We start from the raw sequence: 27,224 nt of genomic DNA, 5'->3' as shown, positions 1-27,224 counted from the left end.
AATAAGACAAGATAAGATATCATAACAAAATTATTTGTATCTCTGATTTAACTATTTGTAGACATGTGCTTAAGTAATCTCCTCTTTCCAGAAACTAGTGACAAGACAAATGACAAGAAAAAGATATTGAGTTTTCAGACAGACAAATCTAGTTCATATTCATTTTTTAAACTAACTTATTAAATATTTTAACTCTAATAGTTAAAAATTTATATCTGGTGGAATAACTGGGATTTTTAATCGCATGTGTCTTGCGTGGTGGAAAGCACCAGATTGGTTGCTCATTTTAACATTTTGTACCTACTTGTTGCTGTTTCTCTAACTCCTACCTCTGTTTCATAACTACACACTTAAAACACTCAATACCAATTTGTTCTTCTTGAGAAGAATAAATTGTTTCGATACTTTAATTATTATGCACAATATTAATGAAAGTTACACAACACTTTTAATTCACTACATATTCTCTGAAAACATTTTGTTACATTTCCATTTACTTTCATTGTAGTGTTTGGTCCCATATCATGTTTTGAAATATGACATATTTAGATCCCCGTCAGAACCAAACAAACTCTAATCAACCTCCTGCTGGTAGATGTTTACTGGTAGATGTTTCCTGACAGTAGACTATGGGTAAATTATATAAAACTATGATTATTTATCAATGTAGCTCTCCACCAGTCTTCCATCTTGCTGCTGGGTGACATTGTATCCCTTATTTCTGAAAAAAAAAATTCTGGTCTCTGACTTTTTTGCAGGGCTGCAGACAAAAAGCAGGTGGAAGTGCGTAACAGGTCTCAACATGAAGCGAAAACGCAAGACCTCCCGAGGGGTTCTCTAACTGAACCATTAGAATGACTCAGATTTTGCTGTTGCAACAATAACCAAATGATATCATAGTGGAAAAACTCCATCCATGTTTTTACATGGATGTTTTCACTTTATGACTACTTACATTTTTACTGAACCACTAATGTAATGTACACTGCTCAAAAAAATAAAGGGAACACTTAAACAACACAATATAACTCCAAGTAAATCAAACTTCTGTGAAATCAAACTGTCCACTTAGGAAGCAACACTGATTGACCTGACGATCAGTGTTGCAGTATATTTATTTATTAGTTATTTATTAGTTTTAAAATTTGTATTTGGTCTGCAGTTTTTGTTTAGAAACATGTTGAAACATTAAGATTTTTACAAACACATTATTGTTCAAACATGTAATATTTACATTACATGCCTCCACCTACCAGTTTCTATATCCATCCTCTTTTGTTACCCACTTGAATCTTGCAGAGTCACAGGGGGGGCTGTCGTCTTCCTCATGCGGTCAGTGGAGGAGAGGTCACCAGTCTATAACACAGAGACACACAATAACAGTGCATGCTCAAACTCAGAGCACCTGATATACAGGATTTTATTGTACATTAGACAGGGAAAAAAACACACATGTGGTGTAATAAAAATCCTGGATCTTCTTGCTGTGTGGCAACATAACTGTTCTACCTCGTAGTCACCAGTGTCTTTAGTTATATCATCTTCCAGTTGTTATTTCCCTTTTGATTTACGTTGAAAATGCAAGATTATTATTTGGAGTTTGAGCCCCTGCAGAGAGTTATGGGTAAAGAGCAGAAAACAAATAAACACACATTGCAAAAGTATCCTAGGTGTAGGAAAACAGAAAAACGGTCGTCAGAAAGGTAAATAGGACACAGAACACACACACACACACAAACACACACACACACACACACACACACACACACACACACACACACACACACACACACACACACACACACACACACATTTTCATCAGAAGACATCCACTTTAATCTGAACTCTGAGGTGCTGCTGTCCATGGTGCTGAAAGGCCAAGTTGACCTATCAAATTTTTGTTATCAGATGTCCCTACATTTGTCGTTCTACAACACTTTTAGGAGTACATTATAGTTTTATTTAAGGACCAAATCAAAACAAAACCTTAGTCAGTTCATTACTTGTCATTTGTTTAATACACTTGTAAAATATTAAAATCTAAATTTCATCAGAAAACCAACATAGACATGAGTGAATAGCTAATAAAGCTAATTTCTGTTATTACTGAAACTATGCTATTGCAGCATGTTTCAATATTCACCATTTTATTTAACAAAAATGTATTAGAATTAATGAAAAAAAATTAAGTTATAAATGTTAAGTTAAATATGATGCAACCCCTTTAATTTTCAATTAACTCCAGTAATTTCCTCCGAAAGTCATTAAGACTTTCCACTTTGGAATATTTCTCAACCCCCCCCAACTCCTGGAAAGCTAATACATTTATGTAAAGTCTCTGGAAAGTTCTCAAAAGTTCACTAGACATTTTCCACTGCTTGTTATTCCAGCAGCAGGTTCGTGGAATGACAGGAGGGCAAAACTGGTGAAACACATATACCTGAAACTGAACAGGTCATGAGACCAGACTTCCAAATGACCAATGACCAACTTATACAGGTGCAATTGGACATAGCTTTCTTTAACCACTCCTGCCGCCCCCCGGGTCTATGCTGAACCTGGGTGGTCGTCCATATCGTCAATGTCAAAGAAACGCCACCGGTTTTTATAATTTTACTCCTTCAAAGGTTGCTTTCTAACACAAGTGAAGATATTTCAAACAAGCTGCGACTCCAGGTTGTATTTAACATGACGCACAAAACAAAACAAAAAAAACAAAACAACAACAATAATATTCAGCAGCAGCAGCAGAGAAAGGAAGCACTGGAGACTTTACGCAGCTGCAAAAGTCACTCTCCCCATTTTGTCCTCTAAGTCACAGTACGGAGAGAGAAGGAGGCAGCGAGAGAGGAGAGGAGAGGAGAGAGGGAGGGGAGGGAGTATAGTGAGAGTCTCGGACTGGTTAGCCTACCTATCCACTAGGAGGAGAGGAGAGGCAGCCGAGCAGCAGCAAAACAATAAACACCTACTACTACAAATCACATCGGCGGAGTTCACGGCACACGCAATCAGAAAAAGAAAGAAAGAAAGAAAGAAAGAAAGAAAGAAAGGAAACAGGAGTAATACTAACAGACAACTGAGACAAAACGCCATTGTGTTCGGCCGGGAGTGAAGTCACACAGCCATGTATCTGAACAGGGAAGAGGACAACAGCAAAGGTAAGGAGATCCTGTCAAGAACTGCCACTCTGTGCTGGGAGAGCGTCCTGACACTTTCAAGGTGTTTCATTGCTTAACGCGCCTCCTCTGCTGGAGGTGACACCAAAAAAAAAAGGTGGGAATGTTCTGTCACACATCCTCCCCTTTAATGTGGCTCGTACTGGGAAGCCTCGTCCTTTCTGCGCGGACAGGGGATGTTGCTGAAAAGTGTGGGCTGTCATTATGTAATATCGGTGCAGTTAATTGCCTCCTATAGGAGGATGCATATCTGTACGCCCGATCCCGTTTTCTGCTTCTTTGCTAAACCGATCAATTGTGAACCTGTTGTGGGCACATCCACTTTAGTCGTGCACGAATTTTGCAAGTGTGCACCGGCTGGATTTGTGCGCTTATTTAATGTTGTGGACATTAAGGGTAACGTAGCACAAGGTCAAAGCCTTGAGCTGGGAAGAAAAACCCCGGTCTAAATAGGTTATTATCTTCCGCTCTCTGCAGCATCCTGCAAAAAAAAAAAAGAAAAGAAAAAAAAAAGATACAAACGGAGTCGGCTGCAGCTTAATGCTTGTAAGGAGAGATAACCGTGCCGCAGCGAGAGGGGTAAAGAAGGGTACAAAGGAGGAATATTTGAGTAATCTCTCCCACGTGTTTTTGAGGCGTGATTCCCCTCTCTCTCCACGGCTGCTCAGAAAGGCACTCGACTCTCGTCCCCTGCCTGCTCCCCACGAAGCATAAATAACTCCCCCGGGCTGAGAGGTGACGCTAATTACCACCCAAATCTTCAGGTTGTACGGGAATAACACCTGCTGCTACTGGGGGACCAGTCGAGGAGGTGAAGGTGGTGAAAGAGGGCGCAAAAGGTGGAGTGGGAGGAGCCGTTTTTGTTCAGTTCCCCCCCCCCCCCCTGTGTGGTGTGAGACGTGATCTCACACGGACCACAACACCGCGGGTACCGTACGGGGAAGTGTGAGAGAGGGAAGCAGCAGCAGCAGATCCATGAGATGGTGATGGTGGTGGCAGCTCACAGAACCAAGATTACAGCCCCAAACAAGCCAGACACTCTTTGACGTTTCCTGTTGAGACGTGCTATAATCCTTCGCAGCATAAATTCAACAAGCTGTCAGAATAATTGCTGTCCTTACTGACACCATCACACACGTGCGGATTTGCTGGCTGTGCGTCCCGTTCCGTCACATCCCAGTGGTTATCCCAGTGGGACCTGGTGACTCTGGAGGCTGCTGGAGTACAGTGAACTCATCGTCACATTCGAGGTGTCAGTTTGAGAGGATTTGAGCCTTGCGACTCTGTGCGTCTTCCTGATGCAGGCAGCCATCAGCACACTGTGTTCATAAAGGGATGGATTTGGTCCACATTGATACTCGGGTAGCCTGTGGCGATTAAACAGTGATCAAACACTCATTGTCCCCAGTATACCCCCTCCAACACCAGATAGAGCTGTGCTTTTATGTTGTTTGTACCTAATTCTTACTGTGGTATATGAATGTTGCAGTTGAAATCACGACTTATTGGACCAGGCTGTGTTTTTGTAACCCATTATTGCCCATTTGCGATGAGCCTCATGTTCTTGTACTTAACAGACTGCAGTGACTCCAGATGTGCTCCTCTGGGGGATAAGCCTAATTTAAAAACACAACTTTTAAATTGCGAACACAGTTTTTGCTTTTTATCGCCTCTCTCAAGTTTAAGTTTCCACTTTTCTTCAATCGAGCCAGTACGGTTTGCTTTAAAAACCTGTAAGTAACTGACCTGGTGAAGGGAAGTGGCCAGGTGGCCCAGAATAGGGCTCATATTAGATATCTAAACCTTTTAATTTCAGTCTGATTGAGCAGTTGTAAAACTCGGGTGAGAAAGAAATATTTAAAAATCATTTATCCGATGCAGTGCTGCACAGTGGAGCAGATGGTAGCACTGTGTCCTTGGAACAAGACAGTCCCAGATTTGAATCCCGGCCTGGGGTCTTTCGGTATAGAGTTTGCGTGTTCTCCCTGTGCATGCGTGGTTTCTCTCTGGGTACTCTCACTTCCTCCCACTGTCCAAAAACATGACAGTTAGATCAATTCAATATGCTGAATTGTGTCCTCTGTGTTTCTGTGATGGACTTCTGACTTGACCAGCCAGAGATGGGCACCAGTTCCCCCACAAGTGGGCACTGAACATACCTGGATGGATGATAATTCTATACATATGAAATGCTTTCATAATTGAATACACAATAACAACAATTCATGATTTAAAAAAAATATGAAGCAGTCTGGTTTTGCGTTTGGTGTTGCAATATCCTTTGTCTGATAGTGAGCAGAGGCCTTAGTTCATCCTGGACGAAATCTACAGATATTCAGCTCCCCTCACTATCGTCTGTTGGGTCCACCGTATTGCAGCTGGAGGATAACACTGAAATGCAGTACATCACAACAACCAATCATAGCTCTGCAGAAGGTTATCATGATGCTGTCAGGGAGTGATGTTTATTTCAGTTTTCTTTAAAAGCGCAGTCTCTGCTGAGTGCTTCAACCAGGTGGGGGTCATCAGAGATCTGCAGGTTTTTTGGAACTCGGCGTTATCAACTCTTTCCAATTCACGGTTGCTGAGGCTGCAGGTTGTGAGTTCAGGCTGTAACCTCCGGAAGTCGATAATGAGCTCCTTTTTTTGTTCATGTTGAGCACCAGGTTGTTGTTTCTGCAAAGGCTCTCTAGCTGAAAAACCCGCTAACCATTATTACTTAATCTGCTTACTCTATGCAATCTCTCTAAGCTGGTCTGATTACAAAAGTCAATACTGGAGTGACCTAAAGTAAAGTTACATGAAGTTTTGTTCAGACCAGCCATGTGGCACAACTCTGATATCCACACAAGTCCTAAAGTATCATTCGGGTGAGACTTTATGTTATCCTCATCAGCATGAGTCAAAACACCGCAAAGGCTGTTGATAAATTAATTCTGCATTACATTTTTGGCTTAAATTAACAAAATCTTGATGCTGCTACGATGATTTTTATTTTTTTTTTACATCTGTGTTTATTCAGAAGACTATAAGTTGACACCTTAAACTCTCTGGTCAAGGTCAGTATAGTTGCTTGTCCGAAGATAAATACATCCAGAGTTATTTCATGAGTTTGAGCACTTGATTCTAATGGTAAAATTTTCTTCAGAACCGAGCGAGATTTATTTCTCCTTGTTTCATTCAGAGAGAGCCACTCAATGAAGCTGGAGACAATAGCTTCTCTTTGACTGACACATTCACAGCGTATTCCATAGCTGAGTGGGTTACATTACAATGGATGTATCTTTTACACACAGTCTTTTAGAAGTGGAGTTTTTTTCACCTCATCAAACAATCTTTATTGACATCTGCTGGTGGATTTGCAGCTAAAGCTGGAGGCAGCGTTTTTTGTTTCTATAAATGTCTATGTTGCAGTTTTGTCATTTTTAGTAAGTACATTACCTTAATTTTCTCTTTAATAAGTTGACTCTCTCTCTGTTTTGTATCTGTTTTGTTATTTAGTTCTTAGGAGCAAACAACAAAGTTTGCTGACATTGTTAAATTGGGATTATTAAAAACTTTAGCTGAAAAAAAAAGTCATTGCACCAATGCACCCCTAGAGTCTTTCCTGGCATTTAGACTTGAAAAATGGCCAAGCTTGTTTCTGGTTTCCTGCTTTCCAAAAACACTTTGTGAGAAAATAGTTGCAACTCTCTATTCATTTCTGAGCTCAGTAGATGTTTTCAAGTTGATCATTTCCCTTTTTTGAACAATAATCTCATTTAGAGTAAAGTTGAGTTGAGTTGTTTTGAGGTTTTCTATTAATCTTAGTCTCTTTTTTGTTTCTTTTCTTTTAGTTAAGTCCTTCTTAGTGATTCTAGTTTATTTACTGTCTTTTGTTGTTCCTTGTTACTCTATTTAAGTGTTTCTAAGGTTTTGTCATTCTTTAGAATCTAAAGATCTATTTCCAAGTCCCTGTATATTTTCTCTCTCTCTCTCTCTCTCTCTCTCTCTCTCTCTCTCTCTCTCTCTCTCTCTCTCTCTCTCTCTCCTCACCCTGCCTTCTGCTACAAAAGCGGTTCTTAACGTGGGCGGTACCGCCCCCCAGGGGGCGTTCAGAGGACGGTAGGGGGCGCTGGCGGAAAGTTTTACAAAAGGGGGGCGCTGGGATGCCTTTGGGGGGCGTTTGGTCGAAGGTAAACTTTACACCTTAAATGCACAACAATACCAGTTTAGACTTTGAGCAACTTGGTAAAACTGTATTGTGTAACATTAAATCATGCTTGGCTGCAACTGTATTGATGGCAGCTCTTCTTCTATTCAGTGTTTGTTAGCTTCTGTTAGCTTCTTGGCGCAGCTCCGTTCTCCTGCTACTGGTAGCTTCACCGCATCAGTTCAGCGTTACACCGGCTGCTGACGTTGCTGTGATTCACTTTGTCTAGTATTTATGTACATATGTTTTGGCAGTTCTGTGATCATGTTTAGCAGCAACTTATATTAAAAAGTGTTTTATTTCCATTTGAAGGCAACCCGCTTCCATAGAAGGAGAACAGAAAATCGCTCTTATAAACATATAATTACTAAAATCACGATACCCTCACTGTGTATCCCTCTGAAAAATGAACCCATTTAAATAAAGAAATCCCTCCATGGGTGATACCTCGATAGAGAGCGTTCATTTTATAGCGTTAACACCGGTGCTGTAAGTGGTCCGGTATGAAATGGGTGTGATAGAACAACGGTACCACAGCACTTTTAAATTTCAATAATCAGAATACCGAAATTGTTTCCGTTGTTTTAAAAGGTTTATGTCAGTCTGCCTTTTCCCCATTGATACTCTTCCCGACCGCCCTGCACCATATGGGGTTAAAAAAGAAAAAATAAAATAAAATAAAACGAGACGCATATCGCGCAAAACTCTGAACAAGAGAAGCGGGACATAAAACGGAGCGAAAAACTAGATGTGAATTATGGCATAAAAACAGAGAATCCGACGCTGAACAGTAAAAAAATCAACATATGATGTGAAACACATGACAATTAGGCTGCGCAGCAGGTGATGAGTGAAGATTACTGATGGTGAGCGTCAATAAACGATAAAATAAATCTAGCAACAGGAAAGAAACTAAAGTGGACAAAGCAATAAACCAAGAAAGGATAATACTAATAAAAAAGAAACTAAATAGAAATGAATGAAGAACAAAATGCAAGAATAAACTAAGAAACTAAAGTAAATACAGAGGAATAAACTGGTATGGCAAGACCTTTTGAGCAATACTTAATACAGAGGACTGTATGGCAAGAATAAACAGACACTATTTCCAGATAAAAGGTAAAATAATATTGTTGAAGTTCCATTTGTTTATTGAGACCATATCTAATACTGAGAATAAATATATCTTACAGACCATAACAGTAAAGAACTGATCACTTATTTATGTTTTTAATTAGATTTKATACATTTATTTCTTCAATATTATTTTTCATGTCAGTGTTAATGTCAGGAGGCTGATGACTCCATGACACTTTCAATTTGACTCATTAGGATTTGATTAAGAACCAGATTTGTTCTTTGTAATTTATGTCCAGTAAAACTATTAATCTATGTAAAGATCTATGTAAAGATATAATCCATGTTTCTGTCTCATATTTGTATGGCATTAAAAGGACCTGGAACTTTTGTTTTTCCACTGAAAAACAAAAGTGGGGGGCGGTGAGGGACCTGGATAAAGGCTAGGGGGGCGCTGGCCCGAAAAAGATGGCAAAACACTGTGCTACAATCAGCACCACACCTGTAATCAGTTAGCCAATCAGCAGTTTAAGTACTTTCCCAGTACTTAAACACTTCTATTCCTCTCACTCTTGTTTTGGTCTTGTTCCCTGTGATTTTTGTAAGTTTGTCCATCATTTTTCTCATGAGGCATTCTTCATTTACTTGATACCTTTGCCTTTCTGCATTTGGGTCCACCGTCAAAACCCACATCATGACAACTTGTGCTGTTTATGTTTTCCTTCTGACAAGACAAAAACTATTGACTTAAGTTAAAGCTGCATTGAACTAGAATGGCACAATATCAGGGAAACATGTGATTGGGATACTATGATGAAGATATTGATTATGATTAGCCCACTCTGCTTTTCTTTTTCTTCATCCCAATGATCCCAACACTGTGAGATTCAGCATCTCGGCCACTAAAAATACACAGTAAGTGAAGGAATAGTGTGATTTGGAGGTGTTATGGTCAAGGAGCTGAGCACATATTATGGCCCATTGTTGTGCATTTAAAGGGCACCCACATGACTTTCCTCTTAAACTGTGTCATACATGCAGCCCATATGCCTGCCAATTGCACGATGCAACCACAAGACCTCATTCAAACCTACAATACGACCCCATAAAGCTCAAGAAATGCTGTCGATAAACGCAGCCTCAATCATATCTAAAAACTGTGAAATGGCTCTTTAATCCAGCAGAGGCAGGAAGCCCTGAAGCAGATTCTAACTTTCGGTTAGTTGGCATACAGTGGCTTATAAATGGTCCTTTTTTGTCAATGTTTGTCAATGTTTTCCTTTCTTGCCAAGTGGTATTGCACAAACGATTTAAAAATAGTGGGGGCCTCATTGATGCTTTCTGTGTTGTCAACCACCCTGATGGAAAATCTTTATTAAACAACACTGTCAAAACACCAAGACAATTCAAGAACTACTTCCTCTCTACAAAATAAGAGTCTCAGACATGGATACAAGTTGTGAAGTTTAAAGAACTCACCCTAATAGTTCTTTACGGGGCTAGGTCAAATATGGAAAGCAACTTGATTGCACTTTGCAACACAAACTTTGCTTTGACAAGAAACATCCTAGCATTTTAAAGTTGTGAGGTCCTGTGTCACATCTTGCTGCATGCTGTCCTCTTGGCTGCCTGAAACATCCTCTGTCTGTTGACCTATTCCCTATTAAGACTTACTGTTAGACACTTCTGCAGCTGCCCGATCCCAGTATTTTTTGGTGCTGGTACTAGGCATACCAGCTCTTTGCATCAAATCCTTCATGTGTACATACTCGTCTCTGCTTTGCAAGTGTACCAATTTACCCACAATTTGTACTGCAACAGTTTTTGGCAGTAACTGTTGTGTTTTTGGCCTTGCAAAGTGATTTTCTCTTTAAAATCGGACAAAAACTTGGTTTACGCGAATGGATCAATTGAAGGATGAAGCATTTTTCAAATTTGCCTTTTACAAATTGTTGGCCCTGATGGTTACTCATTATGTGCTAAAACAGGCTGCTCTTTTGTGGACTATGAGGAGAACTCAGGGTTTCGCTGATGCTTTTACTTGGTTCACATCGGTAGGTATTTCCCTCGCTGTGCTGCTGTGTTCTTTGAATTCACGCTGTGTTTCAAGGTGGATTGAAGGGAGAGGGAGAAAGGTCTACCACTGACACATCGATGACAGAGGATTAGAGGGGAGTCTGGCCAAACAGGTTGGTCATATGTAAGCTTAAAAGTCTGACATGATGTGCTCCCTGTCCAACGCTGTTCTTAGCAAAAACGGTAAATTACAGTTCGTGGAATGATGGGAATGAACAGGATATTGTAGCGTCCTATTGTTTACTCAGTCTGATTGTGAAATGGGTTATCATTTATACTCTTGAGAAAACATTCAACAACTATGATGAGGATTATGTTTTAAAAATGTTATTTTAAAATGTCCTGGTTGGAAAACTATTCAGGGCCCACCTTCTTCTTTCTACCCTTACTTTCACCCACTGACCACAGAAGGCTCTCACCAGTCCCCAAGTGACCCTGCAGGATTAAGTGGGTATGGAAAATTAAAGAATGGATGGACCTAACTGGCCAAGATTTTATTTGATCAAATCAATATTTACTGGAATTCAACAGCACAGGTCAGCTGTGCGCTGGCTTTCTTTGTCGCTCTCCATGATAGCCTGTGTTTTTCCATTTTAAAAACCCCCTGCGTGCGTGAAAGTGAGTGCAGGAAGCGTCACCGCCCCATACATAACCAGAACTCTGCCTGCCTGCTTGTGAAATGACTGCAATGCTGCCATCACAGGAAGGATTCTGGCAGCGGAGGGCTAATTTCCACATAAACGCCAGTGGTATTTACTTGCCAAAATGCCACAAGGTTAGAAATATCGGACTTCGTTTGTTGATGGGTTTTAATGAACTGTGGTTCGTAGGTAAGCAACTTTAGCCTTTAATGCGTTTAACCACAGATGGAACAAGTCTGGGTTTTGGAGAAAATCACAAGATATGGTGGCTGCGTTTTTTTTTTTCTGGTTACTTTAGTTTTACTCCAAAATAGAGTGCAGCTTAGCGGAGACAAAGCTCAATACTGTTTCTATCTGAGAGCAGCAACTCAATGCAGAGCTTCATTTTTTTTGTCTTTTTTATCTTGTTCATTAGAACAAGAATTTGTGCATGGGGGTAAATTTGCCTTAGCTTTATTTGCTGTGTGGTCTTGCATTGAATCTGGCAGCATATACGGCTTGAATATGATATGTTGTAACACCAACAGTTTCGCTATTGATTTAGGTTGATACTTTATTTGGTTTTGGGCTCGAGTCCAAACTTCTGGTCAAGGCCAGGAGTCTAAATGACTTATGTTTGGCATGCATGAGCTGTGCTGGAGAGAGCAAGAGGTGGAAGCTGTTTGTTTATTTTGGCATTTCTGACTTATGTGCAGCTAGGAAAATATTATGCAGCAGATAGATGCTATAAGGAATACTTGATGTGAGCTGTCTGTTTTTTCTTTTTCTTTAGAAGAGACCCGGGGTTCCACTGTTTCTGTGTTTAGCTCTATTTCTGTCCTCTAGAAAGTCATTGACTGAGCAATTGCTACCATTATATTTGTATACTCTCATTATTTTTCCTTCCTGTGGAAAGTACTACTAGCTCAGTGATTATTTCTTTAACTGTGTTTCTTTCCTGCACAACTACTTTATGCAGCTATGGCTGCCATTAACTCCTTGTTTTGTGTCACATAGAAATTACTCATCATTGAAAGAGCTGCTCCTTCCATCAACTTACTTTTTGCTCTATTTATTGTCCCTTCCCACAGAAAGTATTTCTGGCTGATTGCTTCTATCTTTAACCATGTTTTTTTCATGGAAGAACTTAGTTATTGAGATTTAAAAGTACTCCTGGCTCAGTGTGGTTGTTTAGTTGTGCCTCTCCAGCTGTGAATCATCGATGGAAATGTGTCTTATATTAACACTGTGTACTCTGTTACAAAGAAAGTACTCCTGGCTAATGGAGTAGTAGTCGTGCTTCCGTCTTTAGCCATGTTTAAATGTCTTTCTATCCATGATAAAGTCACTAACATAATTTTAAACTGACCTGGATTATAGCTGGATATGAGTTGGATCGGTTTGTCTTTCAAAAATACCTTCAGGTAACATTTGTTTCGAATTGGTGCTACATAATTAAAATGTACTAAAGTAAAATAAAAGGTTCATGTGGCAACATTAGTCTCTAATTGGCTTTAATGAATCCAGTTGAACATGCAGTATGTTTAGACAGTCAAACCTGTGGATACGGCAGGAACTTGAGTCTTAATTAGAAGGTCTTCAATGCGCCCCGGGATTTTACACCATTTTCTTTCTGGTTCCTGTAAATTGGCGGTGAGCATCAAAGGATTTTTACTGTAGAGGAAATGAAATAGAAAACTGAGTGGATTTCTGGGGCGTCTTTAACGTGGTATGAAGTATAAGTGTCAGCAGAAGACTGTGAGCTCCTAACCTCTTTGTTATTATTGCCCTGTAGAAATTGATGATGTCCCTCTACTTCATGGCTGTTTTACTAATGTGTGATAGGAAATTATTTGGGGGCAATTGCTCCAGCAGTGTTGTAATGTCCACGCCTCTTAGGGCAAGATGAATTGAAACAGAGCTGGATGGCAAGAGAAAAAGGTACTTGGCTTGGCAGCTGGCTTCAACAAGTCTCATTTTCTTTGATCAAAACTTTAAAGGAGGATTAGCTGAGATCTTAATTCATGACTCCCTGAATTAAATTCTTAACGGCACAAAGCAGCCGTGAGCCACCCTGTTGTCCTGTCAGCTTGCTGCATTGATATCAGATGCAAAGCCTGGATTAAACACAACACATTCACCCCTGTGCGCATTAAAAAGGGGAACACAATCACAACAGAGACCCTTGGGTATAAAAAGAACATAAACTGGCACAGAAAACAAAACATTGTGGCATTCAGTGGACACCGTCATTTGGTTTTACGTTTATTCACCTTGATTGAATAGCTAATGGCTCCAGTTAAGGCTGCAGATGTGCGCTGTGAGCTGAAACCACAGGGAAAATCTCAAGGATCGCAAGAGTCAGAGGAACAGGCTGCAAAAGAGTGCAATTAGATGCTTTTGTAGGAACACCTGCAATGAAACGTGGGTTTGAACCTGCTGTGTTTGTCGACCCCCCCCCCCGCCCCGGTGGAAACAGGAAGCCAGTCACCTGATTAGAGCAAAGTCTAATCAAAGTTTGAATCGAGTAAAAAGCACCGCACAAGAAAACTGAATTGCATTTGTACCAAGTTCCACTAGTTGCTATGGAAGAAGTGGAAGCTTTTTACACTGCTGCATGCTGGAATCAGTCATTAGGTAAAGAAATAGAAGCTAAACGTCTTCTTCCCTATTCATGTAATACAGTGCCTTTCACTACATTTTCACATTCCATTATGTGAAAACACAAATCTCAATGGATTTAATTTAGATTTTCTGTCATAGACCAGCACTGAGTTGTGTGAAATTAATATTTTCTGTAACGAACACAATGTAGGATTTATTTTTTTATATTTCTTCCTATTAAAAGCATGTGTGACCTACGCCAACATTATAATCCATTGCAGAGGTCACCTGATTAGCAAGTAGTCCACATGAGTGTAATTCAATCACAGCAGAAATCCATCTTTTCTGTGCATCATGTAGAAACGGTAAGGTTATGGGACAACTGCAAATCCACCACGATACCTAAACCGTAATAGCCAGTCGAGGAAAATGGTAGGCAAGAATAAAGCAATCAGTGAAAGAAAGCCATAATAAGTCCTGCTTGCAGTTTGGCACAAGATGCTCTGGGCAGATGAGGCCAGAATTAAACGTCCTGATCTGCATGCAAAACACAATGTTTGGCGGATAACTAATGCTACACATCATCCACGAAATACCGCTGCAGTGAATAGAGAGGGCACCATCACTGTGTTACAAGCATTGCTCAGTTCTGACCAGAGCAATGCTTTTAAAGAGACTGCAAGGACTTGGCTGACCTGCCAGGAGGTCATTGACCCTGAAACCAAACTTGCACAACTAGAACTAGAGACTTGAAATCTTGTTTGGAAATCCTCTACATAGAAAAAAATTGCAAAACCCTTATTGTCTATGTAAAGCTGAGAACAGAGAGATTCCCCATTAATATTGCAGCTGGAGATGCAGAAAAACGAGCTTATTTCAAGCATTGACCAGGGGAGGCTAAATACACATCCAAGTCATAATTGTCATCTAAAAAAGTTTGAAAATGTTTCCTTTTCCTTTCACTTCAGAATGACGCACTACATTACGATGGACTAGCCCATAACCTTCCTCCAATAAAAACTAAACAAAAAAGTGACTTGCTGTTGTAACTTATCAAAAAGTGAACTAGTAGAAAGTAGCCTCCATCCTAATAGCAGACTTGTTGATACAGTGTCTTAGTACTGGAGTTATTTTTATAGTTTTCTCGCTCAGCTGACTCAAGGGGAAGGGGGGAGGTCCTTCACTTCTCCTTTCTCTGCCATCTTCCATTCCCTTTCTCCTGTGAGTCTCAGGGAGAAGGAGAAAAAGGATCGCGGCGGTTAACATTAGCTAGCCACAGGAGGAGTGATAGACAGGAAAAGTGTACAATAGAGTGGGGGTGAACTGGGGGGGAAAAAAAAGATGGAAAGAACAAGTGAGACGGGAGGACAGGATAAGCAAAGAACAAGCCCCAGAGTGCTAGCAAGTCAAGGTCACACAAAGGATAGGAGGCCGTGTGTGTGCGTGTGTGTGTCAGAGTGTGTGGAAATGCAAAAGTGCAGAGATGGACGGCCGGTACAGGAATTAGTGACGGGCTGGTGACAGCCAACTGGTTTAGTTTAGGATGGGGAGGATGAGGGATAAAAAGCTGAAGAAACTTAATGCCATACCCAAACTTACTTAAAAAAATAATTTATTTTTAGAAAATTTAGTCAGCAGGAATATAAATCCACAAGATATAGTAGTTTTTTTTTCTCTCACACATACTGGCAAGCCAAACAACTCTTTAAAAGACTCAGTCATTCTTTAAATATTCCTTTCCTTTTTAAAGTTGCTTTTAGAGCCTTCTAAATATTAACATGTTGTCCATTTTTTATGCCATATAATCAGATTGAATTTAGAGCATCTGTGAAAAACCTTTAAGTGTTAGGTCAGTTTCTTAACTGAATCTTTTTTCTAAATCGTCCACGTTGGCTCTTATTGAATGTTTATGGGACACTGTCCCACTGGACGGTGAGTCAGTCTGAAGTGTATTGCAGCCTCTAACATCATTTCTTCCAGCGTTAAACTGTATTTAGTTTCTGCTTTTTCATAGCAGAAACAAGGTGAGGCATGAAGAGATTTTCCCACCAGATCTGCGGATTGATGCAGTTCCTCCAGAGTTACTGCTGGCCTCCTGGCTGCTTCTCCTTAGCGGACCTGTAGGTTTAGGCAGACGGCCATGTCTTGATAGGTTTACCGGGCTCCCATAAACTCTCTATTAGCAGCGGATGGATTAAACAGAGCTTCCTGTTATGTTTAAAGCTGCAGATCAGACTGCTGCGATAAATAATAAAATTATTAATTGCGTGATAAATTGAAAAAGAGTTTGATCAGTTCCACTTGCATGATTGTTTGTGTTTCTCGTGTCTCTCCTTCTTTCTACCAAAGATTGGATGACAAAAGGCAACTAGCCCCTTTTTTGAAGTGCAATTTTGTTTACAAAGACTTCAGTATTCATTGTATTTATTGTTTCGATTGTTTTGTTTATCTATTTTGGCTATCTAAGATGTCTCCAGCGTTAAATGCTTGTTGGAATTTGAAGTTTATTGGCCTTTTAGAGCTTGTATTGTTATTGTTTATCACAATGACTTTTGAAAAATGTGCTATGGTGACAGGCCTTGCTGTGGATATTGTTTTATCCACTTACCCTGCTTTAAACGTCTCCACGGCTTCATCCCTGACCCGTCTGCTGTGTTCCTTGGTCTTAAAATCTTGTTGATTCACTAATGATCTCTAACATTATGTCATTAGACTGAGATTAAATTAAACTTAGTCTCTAATTACTAATTAAACTAATTAGAGGAGGCTAAATACATATGTGTACTTTAAAAAAAATTTTCTACCTCACATTTATACATGCTTTGTGCTAATGGAGCATAATATACATTGAAATGCGTTGTTGGATATAAGAATGAAAAAAGGTTCTTGGGATTTGAATGTTGGTTTTGGAGGACAGTGTTTATATTCACCGAAACAACAGATACAAGTTTTGTTTTTGCATATTTTCAGTGCCAATGGATGCTTCAGGTGTATATCAATCCTTCTCTCCTGATATGGTTTAATGTCTAACTCTCATTATGTCTGACTGGAATCAGAGGCAGCTGTGGTACGTTTGTCCCGTTTATGGCTAAAGGATGCGCTTGCATGCTCAGTGAGTGTTTACAAGTCTAGCTCTCACTGTGTTTTTCCATTATGCTCTCTATTCTTCACGTTGCCTTCAGTGACCTCCACCGTCTCATTGCAGGTGCAACTGTCAGTACGTGTGCCACATTAAAGTGAATGTGTTTTGAAAATGAACGGTTGTAGCTCTGGTTTTATGTCCCCCTCTCCTGTACCCTAAAAGCAAAGGGGGGGAAGAAAAAGAGGCTTCTAATCCCAACCTGCAGCCTTGCCTGTTATTTTGCTTAGTGCTGGTGAAAGGCTTGGTGTTTGTCATTTTAATAATATTTTTTTTTATCCATTTACTCGTGCATGATGCCACCTTAGAAGTAAAATCTCTTGTCTCTTCAAACAAATCAGCTTTGTTTACAGTTCACACCCAAGAGAGATTATGCTCCTGAGCTGTTGCCATAGTGCTTTGGAGCACCAATGGAGTGATGCACAACATCTGAGGTTACTCTGGTGCTCTGACATATCTCTAAAGAGCATTAAGCATAAAGTCATGACAGGGTGTGATCCATCTGCATAGAAGTCACCCCATGCTTGACCTCTGAGATCATGTCCAGCTCTTGCTGCTTTAAAGAAGCTTAAACCCAATTTTCTTGCTGCATAGATCTTAGGCATTTTCTTTTTTCCAGCACGTCAGTCTCGCCACTAATCCTTGCATTGAACCTCCAACGGTCACACAATCGCATCCGGTTCATGATACCCTGCAAATTATCTGAAAATGTTCAGTGTGTGATTAATCTCCTAAACATAATGATTTCTTACATGTGTACAGTGGCAGCTTTGTTAAAAAAGTGGTTCAGACCACTGAGTTTAATCATGCATATTCTGAATAGACAATGTTTCTGAGAGAGTAGTGCCATAGACACAATGAGCACATGGAGCTGAACCCCTCACTGGAAGTGCTTTTCTACTAGAGTGTCTTCTGAAAGTAGTGAAATTTACACTTGCGTGTAAAAAATAGAACCATCCAGGAAATGTGCAGGTATTTCTGCAGACATGTTCACATTTCCCAATCTATTTTTTGTGTTCCTGGAAAAAGAAGAAGTTGAATTACAGGCAAATACTTGAAATTAACTTGCAAGTATTTGCAAGATAATCAACAAGAAAGTGTGTTTGAACTGAGGAAAAAGTTACGACGGCCTGCCCTGCCCTGCTCTCCCCTTGTTTTTGTCTGCATCCTAGTGCACACCAAAGGAGGAAATGAACCAGAGTTCATTTTAAAATGATTGAAATCCTTGGGTTCAAACTGTTCACAGCATGACAGGGTAGCTTTTAGTTTTGGTGCATGAACTTAGTGGAAAAAATATCAGATTCATTTTAGTTTTTTAATCCAATCACTGGTCAAGTTTGGTCTGATTTTACTCAGCAGCTAATTTCTAACTGCATCTCTAGAGTCAGACTTGGTGCAATTAGTTTGTTTTCTGTTGTAAAGAATACATCAAAGGAAATAACAACCAATAGTTGTTGGATGTGGGACCTCAGACTAGGTTAATGTAAAAAAACGTATAAGAATATCACAGAATATCTGCAGCAGCACCCACCTGGACTCTTCTTCAGTTGTTATAAAAAGACATTAAAAATATTCAAACCTTCTTACTAAAACATTCACAAACTAATTCAATGAAATTGCAACTTTATACTCCACTGCTGTTATTTGTTCTGAAAGCAACTACTGGCTAAAACAATCAAAAGTGGAGCAATCTCATGTCATTGCAGCTTCACACGAGCGGCAACAATAAACAGGTGATAAGTCAAAAAGAAAAAAAAAAAAAAAATCAGGTTAAAAACCGTCTATGGTGGAAAGTGAAGCAGGGAAGAGCTGGGGCAACTCGAACCGTTCTGTTCTCTGGGGTGGAAAAGACTATTTTAGGACTTTGTGTCCTTTGGATGGCCACCATGCAGCTCACCTGCCATCAAAAGCACTGCTGTCTTCAAGCTACAGTTTTATGAATTCACAAAATGTAGAAAAAGCCTTCAGCATGAAGTGTCAGTGAAATCACAGCACCAGATAAGAGCATTTTTGTAAAATCTCCCTCATTTGGCTCAGCTTACGAAAAAAGAAATGTTTATCTGAACTCAAGAGTAGCTTTTTACCCATTTTTACATTCCTAATTCATCCAAGTTACCAAAAATATAACTTACATGTGTACATTAATGTATATTACAACATAATCATGATGCGACTTTGCTTTGATTATGTTTATAACTTCCTAAAACTAAACATATTTCAACATGAGTGTCTGCACACCTCCCTCTTCTGTTCATTACCACCCGAAAACTGGACCACTACCTCTGTTCCAGTGGACCCTCCTTTGCTCTTGGACCTGAAAATGAGATTCTGGTCTGTTACCACACCTAATTAGCTCCCTAAAATCAACACAGTCGGTTAGAGGCTTTGGACGTTGCCCCGACGTGGCAGTTTAGCTGTGAACTATACCCCAAATGGGCATTCAGTCAAACTGGTTTTCGAAATGTTACCAGTAAGAATGACTGTGGGTGTGACTGAGGTGAGCGCTTGGGCCTTGAAACGCATCAGCTACAATAAATTATTTGAGTTAAATATCATATTAAATGCATAATCTTGTAATTCTTTTCTTCTTTTTTTTTGTCGAATCCAGAAATACTATTAAACCTCCGCAGTAGAGTTTCCCCCCACCCCTCTTTTTTTATGTGGTAGTCCTAATATAATAATAATAATAATAATAATAATAATAATAATAATAATAATAATAATAATAATAATAATAATAATAATAATCAGAGTTAGAATCATGATTTAAAGGTCAGAGTGAAGGAAGCTGGAAATGCCTGATCAGAGCATCTCGTCCAGTTAATACGGCAGAATTGAAGTTGCGGTCTGGAGGGTATGAATCTGAACTGCTCACTGACAAAAGTAATGAGTGTTGATATATTCAGTGTAACATGTTTGCTTTGGTACACCATGTTCCATGACTTGGTGTGTATGCTGGTTGTTAGAGCATTAATTTCTCTGTTTGTGTGTGTAGCAGCAGCCTCTTAGTATTTAGCAGAAGAAAGAAAATAGTGTGATGCTGTGTGAGGCACCCTGTATTTGGCAAGGTGCTCAGACTGACAGATTGGGCTATATGAGTGCCATCTCTTCGGCTTGGCTGACTGAGCCTTTCTCCCTCGTTCCTCTCTCCTGGCTTTCATTTCCTTATATCCCACTTCAGTGGTGATCAGCAAGGGAATGGACAATTTTTCTTTTCCTTTGGCTCATTCAGGTGTAATATGTTTAGTCACAACAATTTAAAAGGGAGGAACCAAATGCAGGCAAACGGGGAAGGTGAGGAACACAAGGTTAAACTCCAAGAGTCTTGCAAGTCAGGAAGGCAAAATCTGAAATCCAGGTAGTAATCTAAAAAGGAGGACATAAAACAAGACATGAACAGAAAAGAATAAAAAAAAGACAAAAATCAGCAACATGGCAGTTTTAAGCTGTTTAAATCAACTCCAGACATATACACAAAACCATAAACCATGACAAGAATCCCCCTCTATGGAGTTATTTCCTGTATAAATGTGGCCTTAATTAATGAGTGAACAGCCATCTCGGCTTGTCTTCCCTGTGGTCGAACCAGCGGGTTCGCTTCTGACTCTGTGAGGTTAAAGTGTCAGAGAAGGCAGCTAGCACACTGCGTGCCCTTGCTTTACTCTCTTCCATTAGCAGCTTGTGGATGTGCATCACGACTGAGTAGAAATTACACACAATATGTAGATGATGAGCCAGAGAGGTATTGTTCTGCAGCATCTGTTATGAATAGGAGTCGATGGAGTCATAGTTGTCTCTGTGTGGCTTGTTGTTGCAGATAATGGATGTTGTGAATTTGCTCACGACAGATTTTCATCAGGAAATTTAACTACATTTATTTCAACAAAAGAAGTAATTTCATTGGATTTATCAACCGAGTTGTTTTCAAATTGCAATTTCTCTTTATTAACACCATTTTAATACGTTCAGTTTTAATACTAACTTTCTAAATTTTGTCATATTGCAACCACAAACTTCAAAGTATGTGTTTTTTGGTGATCCACGTGCTTGGTCACCAAAAACTACTGCACAAATATGAAGTGAAGCGCAAAAAAGTTTTCAAAATTTACACACACACAAAAAAAAGGAATGTGGGCATTTGGTATTTGGCACTACATGTATCCAGGATGTAAAAAAAAAATCACAGAGGACTTGGAATCTTTATTTATCATCTCTTACATATTTATTCAGGAGGTACATAAGCAAACTTTGCTTTTCAGTAAGACGAGAAAACATCAGTATTTTAAGATTGTCTTCTTGGTAAGAAAAATGCTGCAGAACCCACATGCCTTGAGTATGCTGTTATGTTGTATCAAGTTTTTGTTGTTGCTAAAGCGGCACAACAAAATTTCAGATTTCTTTGCAAACATTATGGAGACAAATATTGACATTCTGCTGTGGTTCGCACACTTAACTTGAAATCTTCACCTTACCACCATTACAACTGACATTGCCTGTCATTCGTCTTTGTAAAAGATAGCTGTGGAGTCTTTCTTCCACTCTGTAATGACTCCGGCTCATTGCGAGTTTTCTTCTGGTAATGTGCATCTGTCAAGGAAAACAAGGCAGCGCCTCTTAATGAATTGCTCGGAGAATCCAGTGCTGATGGATCAGAGGTCCCCATTCTCACAATTTTGAGCACCAGCTGAGAATATGATGGAAAGAGTGCAGAGAATTGACTGAGGAGATGAAGGAGCAGGCAGCAGACGGTAATGAACCCAGGGAGGAGGGAAAGACAACATAAGAAAACCCAACAAATACAAAATAAATGCACAGTGCCAAGTCACATGGAATCTGTGGCTTTTGATTTATAAGCGGAGTATTTGCTTCCGACTGAGCGTATCCAGTATGAACACAAATAAGAACGCGGGGAGACTTTTTGGCTGTTTTTGTCTATTTTTGACACTTTCTTTTTCCAAATTACCTGCATGACCTGCTTTTTGCGGCTTTATCTCGACACCTCCACCTGTCGTGGAACTTCGCCGGGGTCACAGGCTTATCATTCGCCGTTTGCCCTGGCAGCGGCCTGAATTTGTGCAGCTGGAGGAGCACAATGAATTGAATTCAAGCAATTGTGCATGCACGGGTGTGAGCAGGCGGAGCTCAGATTGGGACCCAGTGGAGCCGAGACACACCAGATTGGACTGACTCGTCCAAGCAATGCAATTCTGATTGGCTTGGCCTACGGAGCAGAAATGTGCCTTTTGTGGAAAATGCACTCATATACTATCGCCAGTGCCCCTTTGTTTACATCCATGGATCACGTTTCATTTACGCAACATGCATCAATTAGTGCCAAACCGCCCTGAAACCGTTTTCAATGATTATGGCTCTCGGGGCTCGGGGAGGAGCGACCCATACTCGCAATGAGTCATAAAAGGCAACAAATTATGCACTCCGAAAAGCCTGGACATTGGGTGATATTTCAATGTTTGGCCACTCACTCTTGGAGTCTATTTGCCCTCGAAGTTGGCACATGTTCAAATACCCTTCAGACGTGCATTTGCACAAGTAAACAGTGAAATCTTGACTCTCCAGTCTTGTGGTGTGTTTTCTGTGCACTCAAAGGATTTCAGGCAGAATCCTTTTGAACTTCTTGCAGTAAAACAAACACAAGAGTCAGAGAGAGGCATTTTGAAGTATGTTGTGACTCTGGTCAGCTTGTCGCCACCAAACTGAAGTGCACAATTACACAATCGGAACAAGATTCTTGAGTGCCAACATCCACTATGTGATTTGTCATAATGCTTCTAGTTCAGCAATGTTATTGTGAGTCCTTCCTGGGGTTCCATTTTGTTCATGGTGGTATTTTTTTTTGTTAGTATAAATCTTAGGCTGTTAACCAGCCTCCTTTTTAGATTGCAGTTGATTTTGTGCTTGGTGTTGCACAAAGATATAAGTGCAAAGTAAAATAAATAAATAATTCTGTGATAACGCTTGTTTTATTGTACTATGCGTATCAGTAATCAGTGACTGGGAGGGTATGAGCTAAAGAAAAGACAATAAATTATTCATAATTACTTTTTTTTAATTACTTTGCTGTTTCTTTCATGTTTGCTCTCTGATGTCAATCTAGTATTTAAATACAAATGAATAATTCCACAGAGAAAAAGCCAGTAATGTCGTCACAAAGATGAAATTAAGATGCTGTTTTTAAAAGCCATTATTGTTTTTTTTTTTTTTTTGTCAACTCCGGGTGTTTTGTGAAGGGCAGAAGTCAGCCAGCCTCTGTTACTCCCTTGGTTCACCAAGCCAGAAAGTCACAGCGCCGCATCAGTTGACTTCCATAGGGCCAGGATCGGCTTTGTGGCCTAAGGGCTGATTTTAGTGATGATGTGCAACCGGGCAGCAGCAGGGTTTACAAGAGTAAACACCATTCAAGCCATTTACAAGTTCAAAACATCAGGGATGTGAGAAATATGATTTCAATTTGAAGCACTTGCTCAGGCGACAATGGGATTGCTACACTGAGTTTGTCCAACATTGTGGCTTTGAAAAGAACGGCATGGGGAGACTTGCAACGCAGATTTTATGCATGATGCTGAGGCTGATGCAACATGACACAGTCTGTCGTCCCACACTGCCCGCTAACTTTTTATTACACTCACAGCTGTGCAGTATATCACCGTATCGCCGTTAGTCTAACAGGGGTCGAGATCAAATCAGACTTTTACCGTCCTGTTACAACCACCCTTCTCAAAAACGTCACGGCTGTTTATGCTAATGCTATTTTATGAACCCATTAGCCAAAATGAGGTCTGCAATGGCTTTTTATTTGCACAAAGCTGCAGATCATTTCCTCACACCCATTTAATAATTAGGAAGAATGGTCAAACTATTTTTTCTCAAAAATGCCAAATTTGAATGGAAATACCTGCAGTTAAAATGTTGAAATTAAACCTATTTGTAGCTAGAATAATTACTGACGCATGGTTGTTTTACTGATGCATTTACAGTGCAATGCTGTGCACATTCCCTTATCAATGTAATTTATGAGTAAAGCAGGTTTACATGAGCTTTTAGTGAAAAACAATGAAATACATCAAATCCTTCATAGAGTGCATTTCAGTAAATTTGATAAGTATTCATCATTGGTAATCGACATACTTCTTGTTGAATTGATGACAATGTGTTAAATACAAATAATTCTAGGATTTCTTTCTCACATCAGGGTAAATTTATGCTTGCTGTTGTTGGCGTCCTGAATAATGAGGGAGATAAAGGACTGTGCTGTGCCCGTTGTTTGGAGACGTGTTCTGTTCTTTTGGCTGGTTGTGCAGTTCCCATTTTTGTGAGCAAGCAAGTGGCACTTAGCAGATAGGAAAGGTGACGTCTAAGGGCGTAAAGATGCATCCAAAACAAAATTGGGTTCAGGAGGACAACACAAGAAAAGATTTCAGCAATATTTTCTGGGATAAATGAGAATACTCTTTTTGTTGCGTTCAAGTAAAATGTACTTTTAAAAAAAGTCTCTAACTGTTTTAAAGAATATCCATTTAGTGTAAAATAAGCCATCTAAATACTTTAGAACTTAAAGTGGAGGTTTTTTAAGTGGTAGGAGTCGGTGATCTGACGTTTTGAGGACCGAACGTGAAAAGCAGAACAGTTCTGTGAAATAAAAGTAAAGCTATGTAAATAGCCCAAAAAATTATCGCTATTTAAATGACATTATTTCATTGATATTTAAACCAGCCTTACTCTATTCTTACATACTTTCTCTGACCATGAATGCTTCACATACGAAGCTCATGTTTCATGCAGGAAGATGATTGGGCCACATTGCCTCCCAACTCAATTTCCGGCATGTTTAACGATTGACTCCTGTGTTGGTAACCACCCAATATAAATAGGTCAACAGTTTAAATGAGTATAAATGAGTATTTATCCAATTAGTGCTGGAGATGAACACCAACTTCCTGGCTATTGTATTTAATTTAGAAACCAACTTATCTGCTGCAAAAAAAGTGTATCTATTAAAGTAATGTTTTATTCCATTTTTGTTACAATTAATCTTGACGTTAAGATAAATGTGTTTTGATGCAAGAAGACAAAGATGAACAATATCCCAGATTCACCCACTCTTAATGTTTTATAGCTTCTAACTGCAGTAACACTCCTGGCCTGTTGGTGTCCCACCAACAAGCAACCTTTTCCTGCATGTTAGCTATCATTCATGTCTGCTATGTTTGTGGTGCATTTTTGGCAAGGGGCAAATTATTTTCAAAATGGAAGTAGGATTATGACATTCTGCTATGTGGCCGTGCAAATGTATGGAAAAAGGTCAATGTAAGGACAGCGAAATGCAGTGACAGTGCCTCTCGAGACACCCGCAATGATATGATGGAGATCTTCACTTGTTAATTAGCTATCAGAGAGAAAAGCGGCACGCATGGGTCGTCATAATGAGTCTTTGACACCCTCGTTTTCTAGGGTTAATGTGTTGTTGCCTTGCCTCTGAGTCCACCGTCCCCTGAAAAACACTTCTTAATTATAGAAGGAAAAAAAAAGCAGAAGAGAGGAGGACAAAATGGGAGAAAAGGGGGGAAACAAATCCTGCAGATTTTAGAAATAGAAATGGATGCATGCGTACAGCTGTGTAGAAGCGGAAGGAGATGGACAAAGTATCTTTGAAAGAAGATGGTTTTAGAATCACGTAAAAAATGCTTGTTAATGTTTGCAGACCAATGCGATTTGAGATGCCCCGCTGACCAAGCTCTCACTGTGATGAAAACGCGTAATGACTGCACATCGGACGTGGCTGAGGGTTGACAGCCATGTGGCTCCCAGCCTTCTTCCGACAATCCTTCCCTTTCTTAAAGCGTCTGACAGACCTCATTAAGGGCAGTTCACACAGGGTCTATTGACAGGAGACATACCAGGACAGTCATGTATAAAACATGAGTTCACCATCGTCCTACGGAAGAACCTAAAGCTGCAGCCGAAGCTCATGGATGCCAAACGCAGCAACATATTTGACTCATATTTGGTGTTTACTGCAAGTTAACTGCGTGTCTCTAAGTTTGGTTCACACTTGACTTGCTTTTGTACCGAGTCAGTCAAAATTCAAATCATGTAGGTTGGACGATAAAAAAATAACACACCCTTTTTAATTGCCAGGCTTTTGTGAAATGAAAAATAAGACCAAGCTAAATCATTATAAAGTTTCTCATCGCATATTCTGGTTAACTCAACTGACAGATATATCTTTGAGGCATGATTACAAACATCCTGAAACCAGTATGGAAAATTCAAGGAATCCTGAAACATGCATGAATGGGTCAAGGCGTCACTCCAGGTATGTGTTTGAAGAAAGAATGGCATTATAACAGGAAATAAAGCTTAAAAAAGAGCCTATTTTATATAATACTCACCCTTTCTAATTACCAAAAAATAAATAAAAAAATCCCTTTGGGTTAAGTTGTATGGCGTGTATTATCATCCAAGATGTAAGTGGAATTAGAATAATTCAACAGTATATATTAAATCACATAAAAGCGGAAAATAACTTCAAAATTATTTATTAGTCTTTTCACTTCAAATAAAGCTGGCATTTTATCACCATTGGAGACACATTGATATTCACTCCCCCCTGCCCCCAGCCCCCTAACTCTTCTAAAATATGAATCTAATATAATAGGCTGTTTGTATTAAATATTTAGCCCTGTGTTATATTTATATCTCATAAGTTGAGGGTCAGTATAGCTGCAGATTACCTTCAGAAATGGAACAGGCAGAGAAGCAGATGATGGCTGGGAGAGGAGACAGCAGTGTGTAGTGTGCGGTGTGTGTGTTTGGAATTGCTTCAGGAAGTTCGGTGAAAATGCATCTTGTGTCCTTTCAGCTGCTCCATTTTCTTCCTTTTCTTCTAAGCACAGCGCTGTGCTCGGTTTCCCAGTGTTCATTGCCCACTGTTTGCAGGAGCACTTTGTGTAATGTGCTCCTGAAACATTTGACAGCCTGGACGGGGACCATACAAAATGTCCTTTAAGTTCACTATCCAGCAAGAGATCTGAGGAAAATGTTTCGAGTCTCTTAGGTTTTTGAAGGAACACCGGATGTAAAATCAAAAACAAATGGGAGAAGCAGGTAAAGATGCATAGAATGTGATTCTGGCTCCTCAACTTTCCCTCAGTCAAAAATGCAGCTGGGAAAAAATATTTATTGTTTTCAGTATATAAGACTAATTATCTAACAAATGGGCTGAAGAGTATTTACAATCACATTTCACAAAACCACACAAACGAACAATAGGAGGTTACACTGGAAAACAACCCTTAAAACGTAGCAAACATTATTTAGCT

At 39.7% G+C, this 27,224-nt stretch overlaps 1 protein-coding gene across 3 annotated transcripts in view; it reads left to right on the top strand.

Moving 5' to 3' along the window:
- The first annotated feature begins 2,863 nt into the window (after window positions 1-2,863).
- The window catches only part of syt7a (synaptotagmin VIIa), a 102,807-nt gene continuing 78,446 nt past the window's right edge, over window positions 2,864-27,224 (top strand). For 2 of the 3 annotated variants that reach the window (XM_008412119.2, XM_017305209.1), the window contains exon 1: window positions 2,864-3,158. In XM_008412119.2, coding sequence (XP_008410341.2) covers window positions 3,125-3,158 — 34 coding nt within the window. In that variant the 5' untranslated portion in view covers window positions 2,864-3,124. The remainder of the gene's footprint in view (window positions 3,159-27,224) is intronic. The other variant, XM_017305210.1, reaches the window with a different exon arrangement.

Source organism: Poecilia reticulata, linkage group LG6 (genome assembly GCF_000633615.1).
Source record: "Poecilia reticulata strain Guanapo linkage group LG6, Guppy_female_1.0+MT, whole genome shotgun sequence".
Lineage (NCBI taxonomy): Eukaryota > Metazoa > Chordata > Actinopteri > Cyprinodontiformes > Poeciliidae > Poecilia > Poecilia reticulata.
The sequence above is the reverse complement of the archived record's forward strand: the minus strand, read 5'-3'. Positions and strand labels throughout refer to the sequence as shown.